At 44.5% G+C, this 22,713-nt stretch overlaps 1 protein-coding gene across 6 annotated transcripts in view; it reads left to right on the top strand.

The window, feature by feature from the left end:
• The window catches only part of GATAD2A (GATA zinc finger domain containing 2A), a 112,609-nt gene that overhangs the window by 34,585 nt on the left and 55,311 nt on the right, over positions 1-22,713 (top strand). For 4 of the 6 annotated variants that reach the window (XM_054717237.1, XM_008156353.3, XM_054717238.1 and 1 more), the window contains exon 2: positions 11,092-11,179. The exons of the other annotated variants lie outside the window; for them this stretch is intronic. In XM_054717237.1, coding sequence (XP_054573212.1) covers positions 11,165-11,179 — 15 coding nt within the window. In that variant the 5' untranslated portion in view covers positions 11,092-11,164. The remainder of the gene's footprint in view (positions 1-11,091; positions 11,180-22,713) is intronic. 6 annotated transcript variants of the gene reach the window in all.

Here is a 22,713-nt window from a genome sequence, read left to right as displayed (position 1 = left end):
TCTGGGAAGCAGGGTTCTAGAGCCATTTTGGTTGTGGGTGTACCAGGGCTTTTTCCATGGGCTTTATTCTGTACATACTCTGGCCCCAAAGGATTAAAATGTGTGTGTTTCTACCTTGAAGAGATATTATACTAAATGAAATAAGCTAGACACAAAGGGACAGATACTGTGTGATCCCATTTATATGCAGTTCTAAGGTAGTAAAATTCATAGAGGCAGAAAGTGGAATGTAGAGTGCCAGGGGCTAGGGCTGGGGGGTTGGGGAGTTAGTGTTAATGGGGACAGTTTCAGTTTTGCAAGATGAAAAAGTTCTGGAGATGAACTGGTGGGGATGGTTGCACAACATTGTGAATGAACTTAACATCACTGAACTATACACTTAAAATGGCTAAGATGGTAAAAAAAAATTTTTAATTCCTTTTATAAAATACCAGAGGCCCTGTGCATGAAATTCGTGCACGGGGGTGGCGTGTGTGTCCCTCAGCCCAGCCTGCACCTTCTCCAATCTGAGACATCCCTCTCACAATCCAAGACTGTTGGCTCCCCACTGCTCACCTGCTGCCTGCCTACCTGATTTCCCCTAACCCAGTGGTTCTCAACCTTTTTAATGCCACGACCCTTTAACCCTTTGCACTCGTATGTTGAGTGTGACTCGACACGGTTAGCAGTAGAATAAAGGAATCGAAAAAAGCAAGCGAGTGCAAAGGGTTAATACAGTTCCTCATGTTGTGGTGACCCCCAACCATAAAATTATTTTCGTTGCGACTTCATAACTGTAATTTTGCTACTGTTAATGAATCGTAATGTAAATATCTGTGTTTTCCGATGGTCTTAGGCGACCCTGCTAGCAGTTCTCAACCTGTGGGTCGTGACCCACAGGTTGAGAACTGCTAGCAGGGTCGCCTAAGACATCGGAAAACACAGATATTTACATTACGATTCATTAACAGTAGCAAAATTACAGTTATGAAGTCGCAACGAAAATAATTTTATGGTTGGGGGTCACCACAACATGAGGAACTGCATTAAAGGGTTGCGTCATTAAAAAGGTTGAGAACCACTGCAATCGCTTCTGCCTGCCAGCCTGATCACCCCAACCATTCCCCTGCCAGCCTGATCGACTCCTAACTGCTCCCCTGCTGGCCCGATTGCCCCCAACTGCCCTCCCCTGAATGCCTGGGTCCCCCCCAACTGTCCTCCCCTGCAGGCCCGGTCGCCCCTAACTGTCTTTCCCTGCAGGCCTGATCACCCCCAACGGCCCTCCCTTGCAGGCCTGGTCCCTCCCAACTGCCCTCTCCTGCTGGCCTGATTGTCCACAACTGCCCTCCCCTGCTGGCCATTTTGTGGCGGCCATCTTTGACCACATGGGGGCGGCCATCTTATGTGTTGGAGTAATGGTCAATTTGCATATTACCTCTTTATTAGATGGGATATATTTTAATTGATTTTAGAGAGGGAAGGAGGGAGAAAGAGAGAGAGAGAAATATTGCTGTGAGAGAGAAATGTCAACTGGTTGCCTCCTGCACGCACCCCAACCGGGGATCAACCTGGGTATGTGCCCTGACCGGGAATTGAACTGACGACCCTTTGGTGCACGGGATGATGCTCAACCAACTGAGCCACACAGGGCTAAGATGATAAATTTTATGTATATTTTAAAATTTATCAGTGTGACATTGGTCAACAAAATTATATAGGTTTCAAGTGTAGATTTCTATGAAACATGATCTGAATATTTTATTTTTCAATTACAGTTGACAAGGAATATTGCATTGTGTGTTTACCACCCAAAGTAAAATCTCTTTCTGTCACCATATATTTGACCCACTTTACCCTTTACTACTCTCCTACCCCTCTTTGCCTCTGGGCACGACCATACTGTAGCCTGTGTCTATGAGTATGTTAAGTATGTTTTAACACAATAAAAAAATTGAACCTTTTTGAATTCAGAAATATCCTACATTCCCTATGAGAGCATCATTTTATCCTCCAAGAGATAGCTTAGGGAGAAAGGAACTAAGGCATTAATGTTTTGATGGCCTGCCTTGTGCCACATATTGTGGGTTTTAAGAAAAAAGGATATGTGTGGTTCTAGAAGGTTCATTGTAACATCATCTTGGGAGTGTTGGAGCACAGAGATTCCGTGAGTATTCTTTGGTCCCTAGAGGGGTGGGGCCTAGATATACTTCTAGCTTGGTGGGGTGACACAGGATTCCTGGAGTTTTCAGAGGACTTCGGAGAGCAGAGTCCGGGAACATCCGAGGTCGTCTCTGCTCTAGTGCTCAGCTCAGAGATCAAAGGTATTCCTTGTTTTTTTTTGTGGCTATTTGTCAGAGAATTTCTTTAATACAGCATTTACACTGAGTGGGAGACACCGGTTCCTAGGTCCTTGTTATTAACAGAGAAGTCATTTCCTCTTGTGTTCTTGGGACATTTTCTTTAGGATGTCCTTTAATATTGTAACGCACCACACATCCTCAGTACTAAACACTTCCAACACTTCCCCAAAGCCTCAGATTAGTCTAGATGTTGACATTTGATTTCTGGATTCCTGGACACTTTAAATATCCAGGAATTTATCTGGGTCTCTCTGAAGTTTATTTTATTTCTCAATTACAGTTGACATTTATCATTATTAATGTTTTTATTGATTTTTTTTGTTTTAACGAGAGAGGAAGGGAGAGGAATAGAGAGATAGAAACATTGGAGAGAAACATCATCAATCAGTTGCTTCTTATATGCCCCCTCTTGGGGATCAAGCCCACAACCCTGGCATGTGCCCTGAGAATTGAACCAGTGACCCCTTGGTTCCTGCGTCAACACTCAACAGCTGAGCCACATCGGTTAGGCGACATCCATTATTATTTGTACTAGAAGCCTGGTACACAAATTTGTTCACAGGTGGGGTCTGGCCGCCCACCCATATTGGCGGCTAATCGGGTTGGGCTGGCTGGGGGGCAGGTGCGGGAAGTTGGCCGCTGCAGTGTGCGTCATCCGTTGTTCCAGTAGCTTGACTTTTATATACATAGATTAGTTTCAGGTGTACTGTATAGTGGTTAGACATTAATATAAGAAGTGATTCCCCTGATAAGTCTGTATGTACCCGACACCATATGGTTATTACAGTATTATTGACTATACAGTAAAATCTCAATATAATGGACTAATTCAAGCAAGGGTGAGTGTCCATTAAAACTGAAAGTTCGTTATGTAATAAAGTAGGTTTTCTGAATTCATATGTTAAAAAATTGACAAGTTAAGTTTACCTATTTTTACTTATGTCAACACATTTGTGTAATTAAAATTATGTATGAAAAGTTTAATTTCACAGAAAAGTTTTCTATATTATTACAGTAATTTTAAATTTATACTGAATAGCTCTAGTAAATGCATGCATTCACCAGTTACCATGAGTAAACAAATGCACACGGCTGGGGCGTGGCTTAATGTTCCTTGGAACTTGGACTGGCAGGCATTAAAACTGCTGCAGCCCTGGCTGGTTTGGCTCGGTGGATGGAGCATTGTCCTGCGGGCTGAGGGTCCTGGGTTCAATTCCGGCCTGGGGTGTGTGCCTGGGTTGCGGGCTCGCTCCCCACTGCGGGAGGCAGCCGATCGGTGATTCTCTCATCATGTTTCCCTCTCCCTTCCTCTCTGAGATCAATGGAGATATATTTAAAAAAAAAAAACCTGCAGAAAGTCAGGCCACTGGACAGCAGAAGCAATTACTATGTGAGATGTAGTGTGATTATGTGTTAATCATTTGCTGAACATTGTTTGTGAGTAGTGACTCTTGGATTTAAATATGTAGACTACAGTTTTAGATATGTAATATTTATGTGGGTGAAATTACTACAGTTTTTTCTAACATATGGCCCATCCGCTAAAATTTGTTAAAAATAACTGAGTTTAACAACAACAACAAAATAACCTGTTAATTTAATTATAAGCAAATCTTGGTTAAAAGCATTTTAAAATTAACAGGATGTTTATTTTCACATATGACATATGGACTGGAAATTTTGTTCATTAAGTCTGGAGTCTGTTAAATCGAGGTCCGAAAAATCGAGGGTTTAACCGTATTCCCTATGCTGTACTCTATATCCCCATGACTATTTTGTAACTGCCAATTGTATTTCTTTTTTTTTTTTCAATTTGCATATTTCTCTTTTATTAGTGTAGATAATATTCCATGATATATATGTACCAGGGTTTTAAATTGTATTTCTTACTCACTTTACCTTTTCACCTAGCCCCTCACCCCCCCCAACTCCTGTCTGGCAACCATCAGTTTGTTCTCTGTATCTATGAGTCTATTTCTATTTTGTATGTTTGTTTATATTGTTCTTTTTCTATTTTTTGTCGATTTCAGAGAGGTAGGGAGAGGGTTAGAGAGAGAGAAACATCAATGATGAGAGAGAATCATTGATGGGCTGCCTCTGGCACACCCCACAACCCAGGCATATGCCCTGACAGGGAATCAAACTGTGACCTGGGCTGTGTCCTTGCCTCTCTCCATGTTGCTTGTTCCTTGATAGAGTTTATATTGTTACGTTTTTACTCAAATCCATGGTGGAAACATAGTGGTTGAGTATTTATAACTCAGGGAGGATTCCATTTCCCTATTTTCTCCTGTGTGTCTCCTTGGGCATTGGATAAGGAGATGAGTGAGAGAGCTCTTTCTCTTGAGGAGCATTTGGGGAAGGGAACCTAATGGGATGCTTGATGCCAGATGTCAAGTTTCAGCTGTGCCAAGTGATGGGGCTTTAGTCCTTTGGGATGGAACGGTTTGATGGGGTAAGAGCTGGTCAGGCAGAGTGGGCCTGAATAACAGGTACTTGTGTCTGAAGGATGAGTGGGAGGAAGGGCTTTCCCAGTGGTGGGAACAGCATGTGCAAAGGTCTGGTGGTAGAGACAGGCAGGTGTGGGTGTGAAGAATTGAGACAAGGAGCATGGGGTATGTCTGTGTGTGGGTGTGTACACATACAAATGTGTGTGCCAAATGACTTCCATAGGGTCGTCTGGGCCTAAAGTACGCAAAGCCTTAAAATCCATGGTGATATGTTGCTAGCATTGGGGGTTTTAAGGGACTTTAGGAATGGCCTCATTGGCGCAGTGCAGGGAATGGACCATCTCTCTCTCAGTGAGACTTTGGTTACTGTGGCTGAGGGAGGACAGGCAGGGGCAAACCAGGGCCCTGGAAAGCACATACTGGCTGTTACCTCAGTGGACACCTCAGCTTGACAGTGAAGACGGGCCAACTCTGTTGCCAAGGATGGGCTTGTGTGGCCTTGCTGTTGGCTCCATGGCCCTCATGGGACTGGTTTTTCGCATTTAGTGTGCCGAGTCATGCTCTCTTCTGCTCTGCAAGTTAATAAGTCTCCATCCCAGGGGGAGAGCAGGTACTGCTTTGTCCTCTGGGGCCAACATGGAGCCAGAGCACTTCCTTCGTATGCCTCTGTCCTTTTTGTTTCAGGCATGCCACTGTGGCTGGGTCACCTCTGTTCCTTTAATACTCGGGCACAGCCCGTCAGGACTGCAGGAAGTCAATAGTTTTGGCTTTTGGGGTTGTACTGTCTCTGTTGCTACTACTCAGCTCTACTTTGTAAGAGAAGCAGCTGTAGGTAGTGCACATTTGGGTGGGCATGGTTGTGTTCCAGGAAACCTGTTCACCACAACAGGTCCACACAGTAGTTTGCTGATCCCAGATGAGAAAACTGAATTGTCGGCTCCAGTGAATCTTGACATGCTGCACAATTACTCTGCTTCAGTTTTTTCCTTTCTGATAGGGCTGGCCAGGGAGTTGCTTTCCTAATAGTTTGGCAATGCATTTGTTGCTAAGACTGTTGACAGAGAGGGTCTAGGTAACCCTTGTCTTTCAGGAGCACTTGGATTGCATGGAAAAAGTGGACTTTGTGGACCTATAGACGGGAGAAGGAGAATATATTGTTGGGTTTCACCTCGGAGTTTTTTGGCCTAATGTCACGTTCCCAAGACTGGATTTGAGCCAGGGTGGTGGTAAATACTTGGTTGTAGACAGTTAAAGAATTTTAGTGACAGCACAAGTGTTTGGTTAGTGCAGGATACCAGAAGTGTGCAGCTTTCATAAGGGCTGGGCCTCTGGCAGGGGTGATGGGCCCTCTGTGACTGCCTTGGAGAGCCCAGGCTTCCCAGTCAGGTGCCCATGGCCCCAGAGACCAGTCCCTGCACTGGGCTGGCCACGGGTGCTGCAACCTGAGCGTCTCCTTGGAACTGGAGCTCCCTAGCCAGCAGCAGCCAGTGTCTGGCTGGGGCTCCTCCCCTCAAGTTAAAAGGGAGCTGACTTGACTTGCCTGAGCTCCAGAGGATGAAATAGCTACGAAGGACTTCTGTTGCCCAAAGCAGTGACTTGATTTCATGTAAATCACCATGGCTGCCCTCTCACCAAGTGTGATCTCTCTCAAACTGGGAAATCATTATGTTGGGGGTGTGTCTCAGAGTTGGGGGGGTATGTGTGTGTGTGTGTGTGTGTAAGTGGAGTACCCAGGTGCAGGGTCAAAGCCAAACCATAATGATTTATCAAGGGAACAGAAGCGCCTCTTATGAGTTGGTAATTATGTACTTAAGGGTTACTTGATACTGTTTTAAATGTATGGGTTGGAAATAAAAACTGAAAGCTCTCTAAACCCATCTAGTGTGGGTAGATGGCAAAACAGTTTAAATGTTGTATCAGTGAAAAGCGATTATATTTTATTTTAGAGAAATGCTCCCAAATCTCATGGTGCTAAGTGGTCTCTGCTTGGTTTCAGCTCCTTTTCAGCTTCCACACTAATTGTGTCTGAGATCTTCTGCTCCTCAGATTGGTTCCTTCTTCAATGTTAAACCATCCCTGTACATTCATTTCATATATATTTATCAGGCACCTGGTATATGTGTCTGACACTGTCCTAGGTGCTTGGAATAAAATGCATCAGACCTCCCTTTCCTTGTGGTATTTATGTTTTTGTCAGGTAAGAAAGTCCATAAACACAATAGCTGCCTGTGTGGAGCTTGCAGAGAAGCCAGGGCTGTGGGAGAGCTGCAGGTGGGCCTCTGGGAGGGAGACATTTGAGTAGCAACTTGGGGTCAGCCATTGGGAGGAGGGAACTGATCAAAACAGAGGGAGCAGCTAAATACAAATGCTCTGGCAACTGTTGTTAGAACAGGCTGTATACAGGCATTTCTGAGTTGTGTGAATATGGACTAGGCGTTAGTTGACATTTAGGGATTTTTATATGGCATTTCATATGTGTGTGTGTGTGTACACACACACACACACTGAGTGGCCAGATTATTATGATCTCTGAACGCATAATAATCTGGCCACTCAGTGTATATCCTATATAATAAAAGGCTAATATGCAAATTGTCCCCTCGACCAGGAGTTCAACCAGCAGGCAGGCCAGCCAACCGCCCATGTCCCCTCGCCCTGGCCAGGCTGACCGGACCCCACCCATGCACGAATTCATGCACCGGGCCTCTAATGTATATAATACATATACATATACATACACATATACATATACATCTCTGAACGCATAATAATCTGGCCACTCAGTGTGTGTGTGTGTGTGTGTATATTTCAGAAGGGAAGGGAGAGGGGAGAGAGAGAGAGAGAAACATTAATGATGAGAAAGAATCATTGATCGGCTGCCTCCTGCAGGCCCCACACTGGGGATGGAGCCTGCAACCTGGGCATGTGCCCTGACTGGGAATTGAACCATGACCTCCTGGTTCATAGGTCGATGCTTAACCACAGCCACGCCAGCTGGGTCATGGTAGTTGTATTTTCAAAGGTCCTTTTTAATTTGGGTTGCAAATTGTAGAATTGATTGTTAAAATGATACAGTGTCTGGGATTTTCTTTAAAACATAAAAAGATCCCCAGGTGGGAGGGTGTCTGGTGTATTGGAGTATGGCCAGGAAGCCAGCAAGGCTGGAGCAGGATAAACAACTGGCCAGTGGGTAGGCCTCAAAATAAAGAAGAGACTCGAGCTTTTTTCTTTTATTATTAAAAATTTAATAAAAATTTTTTAATTGATTTTTAGAGCGCGAGGAAGGGAGAGGGAGAGAAAGATAGAAACATCGAAGAGAGAGAACATCAGTTGGCTGCCTCCTACACGCCCCCCTACTGGGGATCGAGCTCGAATCCTGGCATGTGCCGGGAATGGGAATCGAGTCTGTGACCTCTTGGTGCATGGGTTATGCTCAACCACTGAGCCATACTGTCTGAGCTCAAGCTTCATTCTAAGTGAATGCGGAACCTTCAAAGGGTTTCAAGCTGAGGATTGAAAGCAGGGCGTCTAGTTTGCTGGCCTCCATCATAGCAGAGAGGATGGTGTGGCCAGTGAAGGTGTGAGAACTGTTTGGACCCAGGTATGTTTGATGACAGAATCAACAGGATTTCCAGATGGACTGGATAGTGGGATAGTCAGATTAAGATGGTAATTCCACATTTTAATCTGAGCCGCTAGTAGACTGTGGATGTGCCATGAGCTAAGATGGGGAAAGCCATGGTTGAGCATAATGACCTTAAAACTTCTTGCATATTGCACGCTACCCATGATGCAATGTGTGTGTTGTAATAACAGATTGTTAAGATAACCTTCCTCACCCTAGCCAGTGTGGCTCAGCCATCTTCAGTAGGTTGGGCACTGTCCCATGCATCAAAAGTTTATTGGTTCAATTCCTGGTCAGGACACATGCCAGGTTGCAGGCTCCATCCCTGATTGGGGGGGAGAGAGGGGTATACAGGAGACAGCTGATCCATGTTTCACTCTCACATTAATGTTTCTTTCTCTCTGCCCGGCCCCCCTCTAAAAAAATTAATTAAAAAAAAAAAGATGACCTTCCTCTTTGCCAGTTAACTCTCCAGGAAATGTTGTTCAGTGTCTTATGGTCTCATAGAATAGAATACTTGGATCTTTGTTGAAAATCAGTTATCTACGAGTGCATGGGTATATTCTGGTCACCCATCTACATGTCTGTCTTTATGTCCATATCACAGACTTGTTTATTGTAGTCTTAAGTTCAGATAGGATAAGCCCTCCAAATTTGTTCCTCTTTTTCAATGTTGTTTTCACTATTCCAGGTCCTTTGCATTTTCATATAAATTTTAGAATCAGCTTGTTTTTTCTATAAAAAAGCATGATAGGAATTTTTTATTGGTTTAGAGTTGAATCTGTGGTCCAATTTGGGAGGGAGAATTGATACCTCTGACCCACAGACAAGATCTATTTATTTAGTTTTTTATTTTTCTCAAGGATGCATTGTTATAGTTTTCAGTTTGTAGGTCTTGCACATTTAAACAAATCGAATTTATCCTTAACTATTTCACATTTATGGTGTTGTAAATGTATTTTTAAAAAAGCTTTGCATTTATTCATTGCATTTATTTCATGTAGAAATATTGTTAACTTTTAATTTTTATTGATTTCAAAGAGGAAGGGAGAGAGAGAGAGAGATAGAAACATTAATGATGAGAGAGAATCTTTGATCAACTGGGGATTGAGCCTGCAACCCAGGCATGTGCCTGGCCAGGAATCGAACCATGACCACCTGTTTCATAAGTCGATGCTCAACCACTAAGCCATGCTGGCCAGGCAGTACTGTTGACTTTTGTGTATTGACCTTGATCCTGAAGAGAGCAGGTGCCTGGAAAGCCCATGGCCCCTATTTCTGAGGCTTCCCTCTCCATAGCAGAGAGGGGCCATTGCTTGGGTGGTATGAAAGAACTAAGATTGCCAAAACCGGTTTGGCTCAGTGGATAGAGCGTCGGCCTGTGGACTGAAGGGTCCTGGGTTCGATTCCGGTCAAGGGCATGTACCTTGGTTGTGGGCACATCCCCAGTAGGGGCTGTGCAAGAGGCAGCTGATTGATGTTTCTCTCTCATTGATGTTTCTAACTCTCTTCCTCTCTGTAAATAATCAATAAAATATATTAAAAAAAAAAAAAAAGAAAGAACTAGGATTAACTGTATCCACTGTGTTTCCTGCCCTAGACCTTGCTGAGGAGGACACTGTGTGCTCCTTGGTGCCCAAATATCACTGATATTTGCATATTTTACAAGTTCTCCTGTGGGAGTATTTCTCACCATCCATGAGCTGTGAATTGCTGTGATCCCAGTTTAAAAATAAAGGTTTTATATCAGAGCAAGCATTCTTTGGGCACAAAGAATGGTAACACTTAGCAAGCTAAAACTGACAGCACTGCCCAGGAGTCCAGGATTTGGCTGGTTCACTGTGTTTTAGCCTATGCGCCTGAAGCCCTGGATGTCTGCTGTCTCTGTGATCTCAGGAAAGTTCCCGAATATTTTTAAATTTAGTTTTCCTGTCTGTAAAACACACAGCCCCTTCCTCCCTGTGCAGTATTATATCTCAGGAGATGATTCCTGGGGTAAAACTGTGAGTTGCCCCTCAAAGGTGAAGCCACCTTCATTTGGGAGGTGAAGTGTGCTTGTCCCCAGATACATTGCACTCTCAACTTCTTGAGGGCAAACCTTGCACTGCTTGGAACGATGGGTAGTTTCTCTGTGGTCTGTGCCAGGGAATATGCACCTGGAGAGGGAGACCTAGGTGACCAAATTCCTGAGTATTGGGCACATTAGATTCCTTTTCTGTAAATGGGTATGATTCTATAATCTGCCCCTAAAGTTGTCCTGGGGATTCATAGAAATACTGAGATTTTGGCACAATACCTGGAACTCACTGTTAAACACCTATTAAATGCTGGGTATTACTGTTAATGTCATTACTGTTATAGTCAAACCTTGAGCCATTTTCTGGGTGTTTCACACATTGGTGTTTGGCTGTGTACAATCTCATCTCGATCATATTGTTGAAGACAGCATCTGCCATGCTAGTGTTTATTGGTTAGCAATGCATCAGGTCATAGGTCAGAGACTGATAGAAGCTTATTTCCTCAGCTGCCCCCTGTGGAAGATGGTTGAGACAGACCTCAGGTTGAAATCTAAAATTTCACTATGTAATCACAGGGGTTGGAGGCATTTAAAACTGCCAGAATGTTCTAGAAACTTTCCTTGAAAACTCAGGTTTTTTTCCTCTGTCCTTCACTTTAGGTTGGTAAGCACGTTGATGCAAGTTACCTTTTACATAGCTGCTGCCATGGCCAGCTGGTAGGACCAGAGTTCCATGCCCAGAAGCCAGGTGAGTGCTTGGGTTCTGGTATCTGTGTAATGAAAGCTCTGACTCTTAGCTCTTTGAACATTTGAAACTGAGTGCTGCTTCAGAAGCTGATGGCCACCTCTTCGAGGAAATGGAAGGAGTCAAGTCCTCCCTACAGGATTGTGTGATAAGACTGTCTCCATGGGGCTACCCAGACCCTGCTGGCCTCCATTTGCTCTCCTCTCATGTCTCAGGGATCACTCACTTGAAAAGCCCTGGCCTAAATAGGATGAGCCGATCCTCTGTGAGGATCAGAGGCCAAGGATAATTCTGGCCAGGTGTCCTTGGCCCTCTGGCCATTTCTGATTTCCCAATGCTGACCAAAACTAGTAGAATTTTCCCTTAACCATTGTCAGCAGTGCAGGGCCTTGTACTGGTGCTTGGAGCTTGTTGCCCTTATCTTGCTTCATGTCTGTGGGGAAACTGAGCCACCCCCCCACTGCTTAGAGCTGTCAAGTGCAGGCTGTGTCAAGGACTCTCAGGACCCAGAAGGCAGACCCTGCCATCCAGGTGGGATTTTGTCTGTTGCTATCAGGGCCTGGCCAGCAACGTTTTGGCCTAAGGCTGCCTATCTGCAGAAGAATGTAGAACCCAGTGTTATCATGGGACTTGGAGGCAGTGTGGAGACCTCCTGGGTCAGTCCACTGCTTCCTCATAGTCCAGCTGGCAGGTGACTTATCAAGGGGTACATGTCCTAACCTGAATCACAGCTGCTCAGATTGCCTGCTGGGCTGAGCGTGGTATTTGACAAGGGTGTAGGGGTCAGTTTTGTTAGGTTTCAGCTCTTATCTGCCTATAGCAAGAAAATATGGGCATGGTCAAGTAGTCCTTGTGTCAGGAGAACATTTACAGAATATTCTTTTTTTTTTTTTAATTTAAAATTGATTTTAGAGAAAGAGAGAGAAACATTGATTTGTTGTTCCACTTATTTATGCATTCATTGGTTGATTCTTCTATGTGCCCTGACTGGGGAGGGAACCCACAACCTTGGTGTATTGGGACAATGCTCTAACCAACTGAGCTACTTAGCCAAGGGCCAGAGTATTCTAACAAAACCAAATTTTACTGGTGTTTAAAAGAATTTTTTAAATTGAAATTTTGAAATTTCAATTTAAAAAATTGTTCATACCATATAACTCACCAATTATATATTTCAGTGATTTTTAATTTTGGGGGGGGTATATTCAGGAGTGGTGTAACCATTACCTCTCTCTGATTCCAGACCACTTTTATCACCTCAAAAAGAAACCCAGTCCACATTAGCAGTCACTCTCCATTCCCCTCTCCCAGCCACTAACCTGGCAACCACTAATCTACTTTCTGTGTCTATGGATTTGCCTGTGCTGTACATTTCATATCAACAAAACTATATAACATACGACCTTGTGTGTTTGATTTTTCTTACTCTGTGTAATGTTTTTGAGGTTCATTCACTTTGTAGCATGAATCTCACCTTATCCGTTTTTATGGCTGTGTGATATTCCATTGCAGAGATGGATCACATTTTGTTTACCTGTTCATCTGGGATGAATTTGGTCTGTTTTCACCTTTTGGCAATTTGTGAGTAATGCTATTAAGAACATTTGTGTACGCTCCCTGGCCGGTTTGGCTTAGTGGATAGAGCTTTGGCCTGCAGACTGAAGGGTCCTGGGTTCGATTCCAGTCAAGGGCCCGGCCCCTGGTTGGGGTGAGTGCAGAAGGCAACCAATCGATGTGTTTCTGTCACATCGATATTTCTCTGTCTTTCCCTCTCTTCCACTCTCTCTAAAAATCAATAGAAAAATATCCTTGGGTGAGGATTAAAAAAAATTTAAAAAGAACATTTGTGTATGCAATTTGTGCTGGGTGCTCAGGATCAAAATTGGGTGTGACTTATAGAAAAATAGTTCACAGAAAGAGTAATGCAGATGTCTCTTAACCAACCAAGGTATGGAAAATACTTACTTTCTCTGATACTAACAATGGTTGTTGGAGCTTCATCAAAACAACATTTCTGACCTTTTCCCACAGAGATGGACTCCGTTCTGTTGGTGGGAATCAGACTCCACCATACATTGTTTTTTGTGGTTTATAACTCCTCTGAGTGGGAATTGCTTATCCTTTGCTCCAGCAATTCTACCTCTATAAACTTATCCCAAAGATACACTGTTAAAAAGAAGGATTGTGGCCCAGCTGGCATGGCTCAGTGGTTGAGCGTCGACCTATGAACTAGGAGGTCGTAGTTCGATTCCCGTTCAGGGCACATGCCCGGGTTGTGGGCTTGATCCCCAGTGTGGGGAGTGCAGGAGGCAGCCAATCAGTGATTCTCTCTCATCAGTCTCTCTCCCCTCTCCCTTTCTCTCTGAAATCAATGAAAAAATATTTTTAAAAAAGGATTGTGATAGAACTATTCATTATAACATTCTGAAGTAGAAAAATGGAAATGACTTAAGTGTTTGTCAGTTGGGGCTGGGGACTGATAGGGTGGACCCTAGCCCCTTGATGAAGGAAGGATGACATCTACATGTCATGGTGATGGAATATTAAGAGTGAGGTGACGCTGAAACCGGTTTGGCTCAGTGGATAGAGCGTCGGCCTGTGGACTGAAGGGTCCCAGGTTCGATTTTGGTCAAGGGCATGTACCTTGGTTGCGGGCACATCCCCAGTGGGGGGGGTGCTGGAGGCAGCTGATCGATGTTTCTAACTCTCTATCCCTCTCCCTTCCTCTCTGTAAAAAAATCAATAAAATATATATTTAAAAAAAAAGTGAAGTGACAACTGGAAAAAAGAACAAGGTCAAGGATAAAGAGATGTAGTGTGTTCACTTTTATCCAATGAAAGGTGGGGGGATATGGATGTATGTGTCTTTAATTATATTTAATTTTTTAAAAAATGAAAGTATAACCTACTAGAGGCCCAGTTCACGAATTCGTGCACCAGTGGGGTCTTCAGCCTGGCCTGCGGGATTGGGCCAAAACCGACTCTCTGACATCCCTCAAGGGGTCCCGGATTGCAAGAGGGTGCAGGCCAGGCCGAGGGTTCCCACTGGTGCATGATTGGGACCGGGGAGGGCTCCAGGGTGTGTCCAGCCCATCTCGCTCAGTTACGATCGGCTGGACCCTAGCAGCAAGCTAACCTACCAGTTGGAGCGTCTGCTCCCTGGTGGTCAGTGCATGTCATAGGAGCGGTTGAGTGCCTTAGCATATCATTAGCATTTTACGCTTTGATTGGTTGAACGGATGACTGGACGACCGGACACTTAGCATATTGGGCTTTTGTTATATAGGATAAGTGAACCACATGGTCACCACTGAGGAGGAATAAGAGGGAACAGGGTTACTGGAGACTTACCTGGGTTTTTTTTCTGTGTAACTCTGGTTGTGTCTTTTACATTATCCTATATAATAAAAGGCTGATATGCAAATAGACAGAACAGCAGAACAACCGGTCGCTATGATGTGTGCTCACCACCAGGGGCCGTGTGCGAAACATGGTGGGCATTGGCTGAGGTGGGTTGTTGGAGCAGGTGAGTGGGGGTACCAGACCAAGGTGGGCGCCAGTTGCTGTCATGGGGGCAAGCCTCTGGTGGTTACTGAAAATTCTTTGCTCCCACGTGCTGCAGTCGCGCCTGGCGCTCGCACCTGCTGCCAGCGCTGGCCCTGCTCACACCCGCTGCTGGCGGTGGAGCCATCGCTCGCACCCACTGCCAGTGCCCGGTGCTGGTCCCAATCACTCGGCACCATCAGCAGGTGCAAGCGGTGGCTGCCGGCCCTGATCACCTCTGAGGACTTCTCTACCTCCCCCTGCTCCTGAGGGGCAATCAGGGCAGCAGCTGCCACTCACACCCGCTGCTGACACTGGCCCCAGTCCCTCAGTGCCGACAACAGGTTTCAGCAGGTTTGAGCCGAGCGGGGCCTGCTGCCGGCAGACGTGGACCTGGGCCACAGTGGGAGGGCCCAGGTGGGAGCGTGGAGGATGGGCCGAGACCCACCCCTGTGCCTACCACAGCCTCGAAGCCCACAGTTCCTTTCAAGGTGGGCCCCTAGTTATAAAATAAAAGTATGTCAAAGGGCCGGTGGCAATCCTTAAAAACCAATGGAAAATGAAATAAATTAATCTAGGTGCATGTATTTACATGACTTTTAAATAAAATAGTTTGACTCTAAATATTTTAGTGAGGTACAGCATAAAGGCAAAATGAAAAATTTTTAAATCTGTTTTTAGAAATCATATTTTTGGTTTCAGGTTAACAATACCAATAGTCTCAGTATTATATGTTACAGAAGAAAATTCAAGTCATTGATGTCTTTAAGAACCAAAAATTTCAGCATGAAATAAAAGTGTAAATATAAAATCAAAGCATTTAGGTTAAAATGGTTTAATTCTGAATCTGCATTGGAATATCCCTGTTGCATCAGACAGTAATGGGGTTGTGCCAGAAGGACCCACATGGCCCCCCATGGTCAAGGGTGGGGCAGGTGAGCAGGAGGGAGAACAAGGAGTCCCTGAATTGCTGCATCAAAGGGATAAAAAAATCCATGTTTATGTTGGCACGAAAAGGAAAGGAAGACACTTGCCAGTAGGGAATCAGCTCATTTTGAAAATTGGTAGAGGGAAAGAAGCAAGCATATTTACCTTTTATATGTGAAATGGTGGGGGCAACTTTCCCTCACAGCGCAGTGCTGCCCCACAGAACTTTCTGGAATGCTCTGAATGCATACCTGGATTAGTTTGAGGAAGTCAAGTTTTAATTTAATTTAAATTGCTTTAAATGGCCTCATCTGTCTGATGGACAACACAGCTATTTATATATTCTGGCTAATTGGTGGAATTATGAATTACAAGTTTTCAGACACCTAATGAAATGGTGGGACCCAACAGCGAGCATCCTCAGTGGCCAGCCCCCAAGGAGGGCACACATACTTAGTTAGGCCTCAAAACCTGGTTTTTGAGAAATTGGGTGTATTTTATACCACAGGGATAACACCAGCAAAACCTATCTGTGGGAAACAGGATAAATGACCTAATTCCTTCAATGAATGATTGAAAGGAAGGGAGTGTGGTGGGGAGCCTATAGATTTCAAGCAGTGTGACTCTGACAGTTGAAGGAATGCTTGTTAAATTGTCAAAGATGTGATTGTGGGATGGTGATAAATACTGACCTGTCATTTGTAAATGCACATTGGATAGGATTTGCTTCACAGAAGCTAGTGGGGTGTGGGAGACCAAGGTTGGTCACCTAAAGACCATACGTGTTGGATGCATGCAGTTAATCATGCTGCTCTCTTTACTTCTGTGGATATGTTTGCAGTTTTCTTTTTCTTTCCTTTTCTTTTTTATTTCATTTTTGTTCATTTTTAATAAATCTTTATTCAGATTATTACAATTGTTCCTCTTTTTCTCCCCCATAGCTCCCCTCCACCCGGTTCCCATCTCACCCTCTCTCTGCCCTTACACCCCACCCCCCCACTGTCCTCATCCATAGGTGTACAATTTTTGTCCAGTCTCTTCCCACACCCCCCACACCCCTTTCCCCCTGAGAATTGTCAGTCCACTCCCTTTCTATGCCCCTGATTCTATTATATTCACCAGTTTATTCTGTTAATCAGATTTGTAATTCACTTGATTTTTAGATTCACTTGTTGATATGTATTTGTTGTTTATAATTTTTATCTTTACCTTTTTCTTCTTCTTCCTCTTAAAGAATACCTTTCAGCATTTCATATAATACTGGTTTGGTGGTGATGAACTCCTTTAGCTTTTTCTTATCTGTGAAGCTCTTTATCTGACCTTCAATTCTGAATGATAGCTTTGCTGGGTAGAGTAGTCTTGGTTGTAGGTTCTTGCTATTCATCACTTTGACTATTTCTTGCCACTCCTGTCTGGCCTGCATAGTTTCTGTTGAGAAATCAGCTGACAATCGTATGGGTGCTCCCTTGTAGGTAACTAACTGTTTTTCTCTTGCTGCTTTTAATATTCTCTCTTTGTCTTTTGCTCTTGGCATTTTAATTATGATGTGTCTTGGTGTGGTCCTCTTTGGATTCCTTTTGTTTGGGGTTCTGTGCGCTTCCTGGACTTGTAAGTCTATTTCTTTCACCAGGTGGGGGAAGTTTTCTGTCATTATTTCTTCAAATAGGTTTTCAGTATCTTGCTCTCTCTCTTCTTCTGGCACCCCCATAATTCGGATGTTGGTATGCTTGAAGTTGTCCCAGAGGCTCCTTACACTATCTTCATATTTTCGGATTCTTTTTGCTTTTTGCTTTTCTGGTTGGGTGTTTTTTGCTTCTTTGTATTTCAAATCTTTGACTTGATTCTTGCGATCCTCTAGTCTGCTGTTGTATCTATTTATATTATTTTTTAATTTCAGTCAGTGTATACTTAATTTCTAGTTGGTCCTTTTTCATATCCTCGAGGGTCTCGCTAAATTTATCAGCCTTTTCTAGAAAATTCTTGAAAAACCCTATAACCGTGGTTTTGAACTCTATATCCAGTAGTTTGCTTTCCTCCATTTCTTTCATTTGTGACCTGTTTCTTTGACTCTGCATTTTGGCTGCTTCCCTGAGTTGATAGAGTGGGTTTGTGTGCTAGGTGTCCTATAGGGCCCAGTGGCTCAGCCTCCCCAATTACCTGAGGTGAACATTCTTAGTGCACCCCTTTGTGGGCTGTGTGCACAGTCTTGTTGTAGTCAAGCCTTGATTGTTGTTGGTATCACTGGGAGGAATTGACCTCCAGGCCAATTGGCTGTGAGGATCAGTTGTGTCTATGCTGGGAGAACTTCTGTGCTGGAGACACCCTTATGAGGTAAGACTTGCTTAAGTGGGGCTTTGGTGCTCACTGAGTCTGCCCCCTGAGTGTGTCCCTTATGGATCCGAGGAGTTGTAATCTGGATGGTCCCTCTCTGACCCCTGGGTACACTGGCTCTTGGATCTCCAAGGAGGTGCAAATTTGGCCTCTTCCTGAGGCCACCCAGCAGGAGCTATGGAGAGATCTGCAGATTTCTCTTCTTTGTTTGGGTTTTGGTGGTGCCCAGATGAGGCCCAGCTGTGAAGCAATGCAAGCTGCTGTGGGGCCTTGGGCCTTCTTTTGGATGTTCTGGGTCTCACTGACTCAGCTGCAGTTTGTTAGGTAAGTTTAGAATTCAAAGGACCAGACCATTCATATGCAAAAGCCTCTGCGCACAGCTTGGATGGGGCAGGATCTCAGGGCGGAGCATACAGCAATGGCTTCCCATCAGCCGTGCCCTAAAAGGCCCAGGTCTCTGTCCCACGGTAATCGCTGCAAGCACCTCTGAGAGAAAGCCGCCCTCAAGTTTCACCCGCTGCCAGACAGTCCAGTTTCTCCCCGTATGAGTCTGGTTCCCCAGAGTCTAGCCCAGAACTGGAGTTCAGAGCAGTCGGGAGCTTTTGTCTCCCACCCCATTGAGAAAGCCAGCCACGTACTCAGTTGCCAGCCCTCTCCGTGCGCGCCTCCGTACCTCTGCCTTCCGCAGCTCCTGTGAGTCTCAGTGTGCTTTTATCTTTCCTTCTAGTTGTAGAATTTCCACTCAGCCAGCCGCCTTGTGTTCTGGATGATGTCCGTTTTGTCCTTTAGTTGTAGTTTTGAAATTGTTGTGTGAGGCAGCAGTTTAGGTGTTTACCTATGCCGCCATCTTGGTTTCCCTATGTTTGCAGTTTTCTATAATCAAAGTTTACAAAACAGGCTTGACCCAGGTATTCCTTCAGAGAGCATTATGACGCACATCACCCAGAGCAGGGAAAACAGCCGTTTACAAAGTGAGGATTGTGGCCACTTGTGGTTAGTTTAAATTCAAGTAGAAAACCTTCAGCAGAGATTCTGGAATTGCTGTGAGGGGCTGTAGCCAATGGCCTGTCAGGTGGGACAACCTCTCATTATAGCGTTCATATTTCCTGTAATAACACTCACAGCTCCCATTTGTGGAGCCCTTGGAGAGCATTAGTGATAAAGTTGGCAGGTGCTGTTCCCATTTCACAGGTAAGGAAGCTGAGGCACGTGGAGGTGAACCAGGCATCATTCTGTGCCTGGTGGCACCTTCTGTTCCATGAGCCTCTCTCCTGCCCGCCCCCTCCCCCCCCCCCCTACACACACTCGCCTTGGAGCACTTCTTATTATCATCTGTGCTTTCTCACTTTAGTACGTTGATTCTGTGATAGCCAATATACTGTTGTTAATATAGTCTTGATTAACGACCAGTCTCACTTCCGCATTGTCGGCCATCCATAGCAGCTGTAGCCAGTAGAATGGATAAAGTAGGTGGTTAGCTGGTTTTCAATATGACTTTGTCTTATAAAAAAAAGAGTGCTTTGCCCTGACTGGTTTGGCTCAGTGGATAGAGCGTCAGCCTGCAGACTGAAGGGTCCCAGGTTCGATTCTGGTCAAGGGAATGTACCTTGGTTGCGGGCACATCCCCAGTAGGGAGTGTGCAGGAGGCAGCTGATAGATGTTTCTAAATCTCTATCCCTCTCCCTTCCTCTCTGTAAAAAATCAATAAAATATATTAAAAAAAAAAAAAGAGTGCTTTACAAGATTGAGCCTGTGCCATCCACGGATCACTGTACCTCCCATCGTGGGAGGGACCTCACCCTGCATCGTCCACCTGCTCTGTGTCCACTGCCTACCCCCAGCTTTGTGTGTGTTCTCCTAAGGCTTCCTGGGGCCTGTGCTGCTCTGGGTGGGAGGTCTTTTGTTGGAAATCCGCAGGGGTGACCATGGATCCAATTAGCCCTGGTCCCTGGTAGAAACTAAGCCCATGTTTGGAAGAAGGAGTGGGTGAAGTACCTGTGAGGTTGAAATGGGTGGCACACTCACAGTGAAGCCTGTGATAGGCTTTACTTGAATAGCGCTCTGCCTGTGACCTTCTCTCCACATTGGCTGTGTCAGTAAATTGTGTGTCCCACATGTTCACACTCCAAGGCATTGGCTCCTTTTCTGGGAGATGGTTCTCTCTCTCTTTTTTAAATGTATTTTTGCCCTAGCCCAGTGGTCGGCAAACTCATTAGTCAACAGAGCCAAATATCAACAGTACAACGATTGAAATTTCTTTTGAGAGCCAAATTTTTTAAACTTAAACTGCTTCTAACGCCACTTCTTCAAAATAGACTCGCCCAGGCCGTGGTATTTTGTGGAAGAGCCACACTCAAGGGGCCAAAGAGCCACATGTGGCTCGCGAGCTGCAGTTTGCCGACCACGGCCCTAGCCAGTTTGGCTCAGTGGATAGAAGAGCATCAGTCTGCGGACCAAAGGGTCCCGGGTTCGATTATGGTCAAGGGCCTGTACCTTGGTTGCAGGCTCCTCCCTGGTCCGGGCTCTTGCAGGAGGCAACCAATTGATGTGTTTCTCTCTGTCTTTCCCTCTCTCTCTTCCACTCTCTCTAAAAATCAGTGGAAAAATAACAACAACAAACAAATAAATTTTTTTTTTATTGCTTTCAGAGAGGAAGGGAGAGGGGGAGAGAGAGAGAAACATCATGATGAGAGAGAATCATTGATCGGCTGCCTCCTGCATCCCTCACACTGGGGATCACCTGGGCATGTGCCCTGATTGGGAGACCTCCTGGTTCATAGGTCGATGCTCAACCACTGAGCCACACTAGCTGGGCTGTTTTGTTCTTTTTAATCCTGCCTTTTGAAAAATATGAAGGTAAAGTTCACATAACAAAATTCACTCTTTCAAACATTTTTAAAAAAATATATTTTATTGATTTTTTACAGAGAGGAAGGGAGAGGGATAGAGAGCCAGAAACATCGATGAGAGAGAAACATCGATCAGCTGCCTCCTGCACATCCCCCACAGGGGACGCGCCCGCAACCAAGATACATGCCCCTGACCGGAATCGAACCTGGGACCCTTCAGTCCGCAGGCCGACGCTCTACCCATTGAGCCAAACTGGTTTTGGCTCTTTCAAACATTTTAAAGTGTGAATTTATTGGCATCTTAACACATTCACAACATTGTACAACCATCACCTCTAATTCCAGAACATTTTCATCACCCCCAAAAGAAACCTATATCCTATTAGCAGTCAACTTTTCACCGCCCTCCCCCGCCCACCTCTGTATTTCCCAGAGCCCTAGCAACCTCTAATCTACTTTCTGTCTGTGTGGATTGCCTGGGCATTTCACATATACTATGTGGCCTTTTGTGTCTGGCTTCTCTCACTTAGCATGTTTTCATCATTCATGTTGTGACATGAAACAGAACTTCATTCTTTTTTATGGCTGAATAATATTCCATTGTGTGGCTGGATCACATTTTGTTTATGTATTTATTTGTTGATGAACAGTTGGGTCATTTTTACTTGTTGGCTACTGTGAATAGTGCTGTTTTAACTCATGTACAAGTTTTTTTTGAATACCTGTTTTCACATCTCTTGGCTATATACCTAGCTGGAATTTTTGGGTCATATGGTAATCTGTATTTAACTTTTTGAGGAACTGCCAGACTTTTCCATATCATTACACCATTTTTTTGTCATTAATCTTCACCCAAAGATATTTTTCCATTGATTTTTTTTTTTTTTAGTGTAGAAGGAAGGGGGAGAGACAGAAACATCAATGTGAGAGAGAGACATTGATTGGTTGCCTTCTGCATGCCCCAACCAGGGCCGGGGATCAAGTCTGCAACCAAGGTATGTGTCCTTGACTGGAATTGAACCCGGGATGCTTCAGTCCGTGGGTCGACGCTCTATCTACTGAGCCAAGTGGCTAGTGCTCATTACACCATTTTATATTCCCTGCAGCAATGTATGAGGGTTTCATTTTCTCTATATCCTCCCCAATACTTATTTTCGAGTTAAATTTTTTCTTGCACTGGTCGGTGTTGTTCAGTGGTTGGAGCATTGCCCCACTCACTGAAGGGTCTAGGGTTCGATTCCCAGTCACGTGAATGTATCTGGGTCTCTCCCTTCCTCCCTCTATCCCCCCTTCCCTTCCACTCTATCTGAAATCAATGGAAAAATATGCTTGAGTGAGGATTAACAATTATTTTTTTCTTATCATAGCCTTCCTATTAGGTGTGAGGTAGTATCACATTGTGGTTTGATTTGCATTTCCCTGATGATTAGTGATGTTGAACATCTTACCTATGTGCTTATTGGCCACTTGTATATCATTGGAGAAATATCTATATGTGTCCTTTGCCCATTTTTGAATTGGGTTCTCTTTATTGTTGAGTTGTAAGAGTTCTTTATATATTCCTGATATTAGACTATTTTTTCTTGATTTTTTTAAATCCTCACCTGAGAATTTGTTTTTATTGATTTTTGAGAGAGAGACATTGATATGAGAGAAAAACATCGATTGGTTGCCTCTCGTATGTGCCCTGATCAGGGATCAAACCTGCAACCTGCCGAAACCGGTTTGGCTCAGTGGATAGAGCATTGGCCTGCGGACTGGAAGGTCCCAGGTTCGATTCCGGTCAAGGGCATGTACCTTGGCAGCTGGTCGATGTTTCTCTCTCATCGACATTTCTAGCTCTCAATCCCTCTCCCTTCCTCCCTGTAAAAATCAATAAAATATATT

This window comes from Eptesicus fuscus, chromosome 6 (assembly GCF_027574615.1).
Source record: "Eptesicus fuscus isolate TK198812 chromosome 6, DD_ASM_mEF_20220401, whole genome shotgun sequence".
In the NCBI taxonomy this organism is placed as follows: Eukaryota; Metazoa; Chordata; class Mammalia; order Chiroptera; family Vespertilionidae; genus Eptesicus; species Eptesicus fuscus.
This window is presented reverse-complemented; position numbering and strand designations above follow the sequence as displayed.